This window comes from Impatiens glandulifera, chromosome 9 (genome assembly GCF_907164915.1).
Source record: "Impatiens glandulifera chromosome 9, dImpGla2.1, whole genome shotgun sequence".
NCBI classification, from domain to species: Eukaryota; Viridiplantae; Streptophyta; class Magnoliopsida; order Ericales; family Balsaminaceae; genus Impatiens; species Impatiens glandulifera.
This window is the reverse complement of record NC_061870.1, coordinates 27,130,689-27,138,870: the sequence shown is the minus strand read 5'-3', so window position 1 is coordinate 27,138,870 and position 8,182 is coordinate 27,130,689. Positions and strand designations below refer to the sequence as shown.

The 8,182-nt window shown below is 27.8% G+C and overlaps 1 protein-coding gene across 1 annotated transcript; it reads right to left on the bottom strand.

Moving 5' to 3' along the window:
• Positions 1 to 694: 694 nt before the first annotated feature.
• LOC124914180 (cold-responsive protein kinase 1-like) lies at positions 695 to 3,483 on the bottom strand. The gene is made up of 8 exons (XM_047454677.1): positions 3,016 to 3,483; positions 2,526 to 2,929; positions 2,305 to 2,436; positions 2,099 to 2,226; positions 1,803 to 2,013; positions 1,494 to 1,725; positions 1,260 to 1,410; positions 695 to 1,185 (listed from the first exon to the last, which is right to left on the bottom strand). The coding sequence occupies exons 1-8, from the start codon at positions 3,372 to 3,374 to the stop codon at positions 874 to 876; spliced, it is 1,929 nt and encodes a 642-aa protein (XP_047310633.1). The 5' UTR covers positions 3,375 to 3,483; the 3' UTR covers positions 695 to 873.
• Between the last annotated feature and the right edge of the window lie 4,699 nt (positions 3,484 to 8,182).

The following is an 8,182-nucleotide window of genomic DNA, read 5'->3' as shown; positions in this document are numbered from 1 at the left end:
AATATTTTATTAATAAAAATGTGAGATTTAAAATTTTAATTTGTTTAATTACTAAAATATATTTTTATATTTAAATTTAATAAAGATAAATAATAGTATTTTATAAAAGGATTGATTTAATAATTATAATAACACTCAATTTGACACAGAGATAAAATTTAAATAATGAGTAAAATTGTAAAAAATCTTTAAAAGAATCATATTAAACGAGCTCTAATTTGTTTTTATTAAATTATTTTTTTTGTATAAATTTTATATTTAATATGGAATTATATATATTTATAAGAACAGAGAGTTGCATTAAGGGAAATATTGAATAACATTGAGTTTTGCCTCTTTTTTTGTAATTTTTTAATTAAAGAAGTTTAAAATAAACAAAAAGAACTAAATAGGTATATCACATTTTTACGATAAAAATAATATATATATATATATATATATATATATATATATATATATATATATATATTTATTGTAAATTACATAGTCAGAAAATGATGTTTCATATGTAGGTGAAGAGAGAAATGGTACTTGGTAAGACTAAAGAGAGGGTGACATTTCCTCCCTCCCTCCCCCTCACATTAAATTCTCTTTCTCTCTCCTCATCAATATATTATTCTTCCTTACATAATATGGAATCAAAATTATTTAAATTTTAAAAAATAAGTATATATAGGCCTGATTCTAAGCCCAAATTTTACAGCTAGCAGCCCAGCCCACATTGAAGAGAAAATATATCTTCAGGTTACAAGAGTTCATGAAATTATAATGCATACATAGTGTATAAAATAAAACAAAACAGTACATGTAGTTGCATTTTATTTAAATACTACTTAGAAACAATGTAAAGTATTATTAATGGGCAACCATCAACTAACGTCCTGTGAACTCGGTGAAGGAGGCCGTAGCAGCTGTATTAGTTGAGCCACTCGATATCGAAGTGTCTCCACGAAGCCTCCGTTCACTTTCAATGAATGTTGGCCTTGACGGTTTCTTGAACTCAACAGATCTTTCGCTCAAAAGAAGAACAACCTCCGACATTGTAGGCCTCATAGAAACCGGGGATTGAGTACACATCAAAGCAATCTCTATGATCTTCTTCACCTCTTCTTCCTTTAATTCATTCATGTCCAAACTCTCGTCCACCAACTTTATGTGCATGTTTTCCTCATACATCTTCCACGCCTATCCACAATAATCAAACCATTAATTATACAAAAGAAAGCAAAAATGAGGTTCATAAATGTTACATTAATTACCCTTTCAAGTAGATATTCTGTCACGGGTTCAACCGTCATGTCGCTGCTTCTACAACCACTCACAATTTCGAGTACAACCACGCCAAAGCTATAAGTATCGACCTTCTCAGATAACTGCCCATGAACAGCGTACTCTGGTGCTGTGTATCCCCTGCATTAGAATACAATATTAAGGCTAAGACCATGAAATAAAATGAGTGTAACAACTATATATATGATCTAAATAAATCTTACAATGTTCCAGCAAATCTGGTGTGAATATGAGTTTGGTCTTCGGGTAGAAGCCTCACTAGCCCGAAGTCTGCTATTTTAGTTTGGAAATCACTGTCGAGGAGAATATTGCTAGACTTAATGTCTCGATGGATGATGCATACGTGATATTGATCGTGTAAGTAAGCAAGGCCTCTCGCCATTCCAAAAATGATATTGAATCGTTGTTTCCAATTCAATGTACCTTTCTTGTCACCTACATAATTAATTACACATTCTTCAATTAGGACAGTCCCAAATGATAAAATAAATGGCATATTAGTTGATATTTACCATACAAAAACTTGTCCAAGCTTCCATTCTCCATGTACTCGTAGACAAGCAGTAATTCAGGTTCTTTGTTTGAACAACCTAGAAGACGAACAAGATTCCTATGGTGAACGTTACTTATAAGCTTCACTTCGATTTCAAAATCCGCCTTTGCTCTAGCAGAACTTAAGGCTAGTCTTTTCACCGCGACTATGTTTCCATTCTTCAATGTCCCCTGTTTTCAATAACACTTTTACTCTTTAATAATGCTCGATTACAACTTTACAACAACAATCACATAACCATAGTCTCAAAGTTACCTTGTAAACATCCCCAAAACCCCCTTCTCCAAGCTTATTCTTTTCACTAAAACCATCGGTTGCAGTTTTCAGATCCTTGTAACCAAAACTCACTGGTCCTTGTAACTCAGTAGCTCCAAGTATATTTCCTATTTTCAAGTATAAACATTTCCCTGATCAGTAAAAGCTAAACCAAATACTAACAATCATTCACTTTCACTTGTTACCTCTACGCGGTTGCTCTGTTTTTCTGGAAAGCCGATACCATATAAAACCCACAATAAGGAGCAGAAGAAGAAGGCCACCTCCACCGCCGACCACTCCTCCTATGATTATGGCTTTCTTGCTTGAACCGCGGCCTATTGGTAAAAGAAAACAAGAAATTAAGATCTACCCATGTTTATGAAACATCCAATTCATTAGAAATTGGGGCATACATATCACATACCAGTACTTGGAAGGAAGGGCTTGATGTCAATCGTCTGATTATCTGCAAAAAAAGCAGTGTTCGAGTACCTTAAGAAACAACCGGCGTCGACAGCTCTGGCACCGATAGCAGGGGGACAGGCCTGGATGTTGCCATAAGCCACTTTCAAGCAATCTTGGCAACCACTCGGGCTGATAGTTTCAGCACATTGGGATATCGCATAGATCTTCGTCGCACTGTCACCATTCACTTCTCTCTCGGCTGCTGCAAAGTATCCATTTATTCTTGGTGTTGCAGCTTGTAAATCTGATAAGAGACTGTCAACCGCTGTCCCGAAATCAGTTACACTTGATGCAGTGCGATTATCGCAAACGCCAAAGTTACCCGGAAGTGTTGTCTGGTCATAGAAAAGGTTGCTTTCATACCTTACAAAACAGAGCAAGTTTCTTAAGACATGTCCAAAACAGAGCTAACAACTATGATAAAGGGTATTATAAGTTGTATTCCTAACCTGATGATGCAACCGTCGTAGACGACTCGGGCTCCATTAGCTGCACCGCATTTGCGTATCTGAATTACAGAGGCGTCATAGCACTCGACACAATCCGACATGGACATGTAATTCCGACACTGAATCATTGCGTGGACTGGATCCGACGATCTAGACCGTTGGGCAGTCGCGAACCACTTTCCGGTTCCATTGAGAAGCTGGCTCCTTAAATCTGCAAACGTATCGTTCTGGTTGGCTAAGAAATTGGCGAAGTTAGTAACGTTGTACTGACTGCATCCGCTGTTTAGCAAATTGATCTGGGGATCGGCCGCTCCCACTCTAATCATGAAGAACAGCAACAGCAGAACAATTGTAGCCATAGATTGCTACAACAAGAATCTGCAGAAATCCAATTGAGAATTGAGAATTGAGAAACGGAATAGGCCGACTCCTTTAATACTCTGTTTTTCCTTTGCACTGCATTTAGAGTTGAAAGTCCAAGAGATGGTACAAGGTTAGGCAGGCTCAATATATTTATATTATATGGTCACCAAACTATTTGTATAATAAATAAATATAAATTGATGAAACAATCTCAACTGGTCCAAAATAAGCAACTCACTTTCTTAAGAAAAAAATATTATAATTAATCATTTTCCTAGTCTAGTTTAGTTTTTTTTTCAACTCTTTATACAGATTTTAATATTTAGATATGTACTTGTACAATTAATTTCTAAAATATGTATGAATTATTAAAATTTCTTTATGTTGAGGTAGGCTAGCTAGGTCAAATAATTAAGATTTGGAATCAGAGATGGAGTGTAAGCTTGCCATTATAGGTAAGAGTAGAAAGTCCTCTAATTAAAATGGTATGTTGGATTGTTAGTGTAATATCTGAATTTAAAAGTAAAATAAAAATAAAAATAGATGATTTCATATATAAATTATGTGTGCCTTCATTTGTAGGTAACACATGTTATATTGTAATGAAGATAAGTATTATGTGGAGTATATGATAAGTGGCCTATTCTCATAAAGGGCAAATGAACTAATGTTTTGGTCCTGTTTCTAATATTAATGTCTTGGTCTATGGTCAATGGGTCATTTTAAGACCTTAGTTTTTGCAAAAATGTTATGTCTGGTTTGATTGTATAGATCTGTTGATACAAATTTTGTGTTCTATTATGTACTATTCTTACAAAAAAATAAAAATTGGTCATTTTATAATTAGTCAAAAATAATAAAGAGGAAGAATGAAAAGTCAACATATTTTATTGTGAGGTTGGCACACAGTGGAACACAAAATTTAGAACAACAGATTTAATTCATTGATGAATGGCTCATGCGTCAATGCAAGACCATAATTTTGATTTATAGTTAATGTGTCTAGGGCTGTGCAAAAAAACCAAAAAATTGATAATCCAACCGAACCAATAGCTTACCGGTTTATTGGTTAACCGGTTTTAACGGTTCCGATTAACTAGTTTTTTACCTGTTAAACGGTTTGGTTTTCGGTCTAACTATTTTTCTAGCGGTTTAACCGGTAAACCAATAATAATTTAATCATATATATATTTATATTAGTTATTTTATAAATATTAAATATATTATAAATAATATTTAATAACATAATTTTTCTTTTAATTTTAAATTATAATATATATAAAATTATTTAAAAAATATCTACATATTAATTTTAAAATGACTTTTTAAATATATTATATAGTTAGAATAATATAATATATTATAAAATATTTTAAAAATATCTTTGAAATATTATTATAATATATTATATTATAATAATAATATAATATATTATAATATAGTTAAAAAATAAAGAATATTATAAAATTATAGACTAAATAAGGAAAAAATCATTTAATAAGTTTAACACATAATTTAAAAAGTTGAATTATTGGTTCACAGTTAAACCGGTTAACTGTACTGACCGGAACATTTCAAAACTGGTAAAACCGATGCCATTACTGATCGGTTAATCGATTTATAAAATAAGAAATAAAATCAGACTTAATCGTAACCGTTTAACCCACCGATTGAACACCCCTAAATGTGTCAACGTAATATCATAATGTCTTTATTGACTCAAGTCTATAAAAACCTCCCTTATTATTAAATTATTATGATATTACAATTCATTATATTGATCGTAGAGTTATTATTAAAATATATATGATTTTGTGATAAAAAATATATATAATTATTTAAAATTTAATTTTCTATCAATTTATATATATATATTTTTTTTATTCAGCTGTACAATGTAATTTTTTAATAGGCATGTTTAGTTATCCATTCAAACAATATATATCCGATAAAATAAAATTAATTCTCTTTTCTCTATTTGTATAATGAGGGTGTGTAAATAGGAGTAGATAAAAAAATGTTAATTCTTTCTTTTCTATTAGTATAGTTGTATGAGAGTGTGTAAGAAGAATTAAAAAAAAAAAATGATATGTCATATCTAATTTGAATTAAAGATAAAGTATTCATAATAGTTTGTAAAGGTAGAAGGACATGATAAATGATAATATTTTTTTATTATGAAAATGTTGGTTAAAGATAATGACAGTTATTTATGGTAAACAATTTTCTTGATGTTTTTGCTCACATATATAATATTTTCAATGTTCAAGATTCTTATTAGAGCAACTATTTTGACCGATTGATTTATTTGTTGGTCTCCAATTCTTAAAATGAGCTAGATTGGGTGAATCTTGTATTAATATATTTGTTTTTACTTTAATTTTTACCTCACTTATTTTTTTTATATAAAATTATATGATATATAACATATAATTCTATATATAAAATATTTTATTTAAAATGTTTGCTATATAAATAATAGTAAAAGATAAATGACAATTTAAAATAAAATACTGTAATAATGTATTTTAAATAAAATTATATATAAATATATATTAAAATTAATAATTTTGTTAAAATATTTGTAAATAAAATATTTTATTATTTATTTTATTTGGTTTGTATTTACTTAGAATATATATATATATATATATATATATATATATATATATATATATATATATATATATATATATATAATAAAAATAGAAATTCGAAATCCCTAGCTTCTCTCTTATCCAATGCCTAAATGATGTACAGATACATATATATTTATTAATTTATCTGTAAAATTAAACTTCCTCAACTAATTATAAAATTAAATATTAATCCTAAAAAAATAATTTATAAATGATTGCATCTCCAAAAAAATATTAAATACTAAAATATATTAATATATTTATCTGTCGCTAATGTCAAAAGCTGAATTTCAAATTGTCACTTAATATTGGTGCGATTTATAATCATTTACATGACCAGTATAATTTATAAACTCGATCTTTATACAATCTTTGACTATATATAAGATAATTTTAAAATATCCAAACTACATTAATAACCTATTCTATACAATTATATTTATACCAAGAATAATATATGTCATGACATGACCACCCTGAATTATTATAGCATGACCCACATTATTATTTTTCATTATCTTAATTATCTGTAAAATATTTTACATATATTTTAATTATATATATTATAGTATGCAGTCTTAAATGAAATGCAATTTTTTTCTGACTTGTTATGCTAATGTTTCTTAACATAAGTAAAGTCCACTGTCAAAATTCTATTTTCTTAACATTAATATTTACCAAAAAAAAATACTGCTTAAAAATTAACATCCAAATATTTTAATGAATTGTTTAAATACAAACATGAGAAATAAAAAACATAAACAAATAACACAATGAAAACACAAAAATATGGACATATATAAATGATAGCACTATTGGATATTAAAGACTAATTTAAATGAAATAGGTGATGGTTAGAGACGTGGAATTTGAAGAGTTTGTTAGATAGAAGTTCTTGTAATTTGTTATCCAAAGTAGTTGGAGTCTTGGAGATACCAAAAAAAACTATTTTTGTTAGGATAATTTATTTTGGTTCTCATTAGTCTTTTATCGTTTAATCCTGATTCTTATCAGTCTTTTATCGTTTAATCCAATATTTTTGTTTTCTAGATTTGAAGGGGACTCACATGATCGATCTAGAGTGTTGAAGATGTCGGAATTCATATTGGATTGAGAATTTGAGATAGCTAATAACCCTTTAAATGTCTTTTGAGCTTTTAAAGCTTGTTTGTGTGTTTGTTTTTCTATATTTGTGCTATGATGGTAATTTATACGACAATAGAGTTGTTATAAGTTGTATTGCATATCTTTGTTGAGTTATTTTTTTTAAATAAAACAAGTTCCTTTCGACTTATTTGATACATAGATTATTTAAATACATTATTTAAATAATCTAACATTGCAAGTTATTCATGTCAATTAAAATACTCTCATATTTATTCTTATAAGATTCTTAAAAATATTCTAAGGATATTGTAGTTGCCCTTTAATTATTAAAAATATTTTGTTTCCTCACCAACTATATTTTTTAATAAATGGATATAGTCTAAACAATTCTAAAAGTTAACATAAATGTGTATAAAATATAAATTGTAAGTAGATATAAATGGTATAAATTATCATTATTGAGTTTGCAATTTATCTTAAATAATTAAAATAATGATACAAACATGACTTTTTTTTGTTTTTTATTTTAATTATTATTTAATTGATGTTATTTTTACTATTATTATTTATTGATATATAGCATTTTATATAATTGTTTAATAAATTAGATTTTGATTATATATATAATTTGTTTAAAACATATTTCAAATATTTGTAAAAATATGAATTTATTTAATAATTTTAGATATTGTTAATTATTTTATAAAATAATTATAAATACTATTAAATTTAGTATGTTGTAACGTGTGTTCAATAAGAATTAGTGTAAAAGTAGAAAAAAAATGCATTTATATATTATTAATATTTATGTTCTATACAATTTAATTAATAATTTTATTTTGTTATTAATATATATACATAAATTAATAAAAAGTGCTGCATATATTTTTGGAAGTAGTATATAATTTGTACAGCTTCAAGTACCAGTAGTGAAAAAAAATACGGAATTAGATTAAGATTATACCCAAATGTCTAGACTTTTGTTTATTGAAACATGTCCTCTCGGGATTTTATGCGGTAACGTGATCTTAATAATTTTCATGTGGAACATTATTATA

What these genes read in the sequence shown, in the direction of transcription:
- LOC124914180 (XM_047454677.1), bottom strand. Translation starts at nt 3,374, where the DNA reads ATGGCTACAATTGTTCTGCTGTTGCTGTTCTTCATGATTAGAGTGGGA. An exon ending in GCCCTTCCTTCCAAGTACTG is followed by an intron (nt 2,437 to 2,525) that starts GTATGTGATATG and finishes TTTTACCAATAG; the next exon opens with GCCGCGGTTCAAGCAAGAAA. An exon ending in CAGAATATCTACTTGAAAGG is followed by an intron (nt 1,186 to 1,259) that starts GTAATTAATGTA and finishes TATTGTGGATAG; the next exon opens with GCGTGGAAGATGTATGAGGA.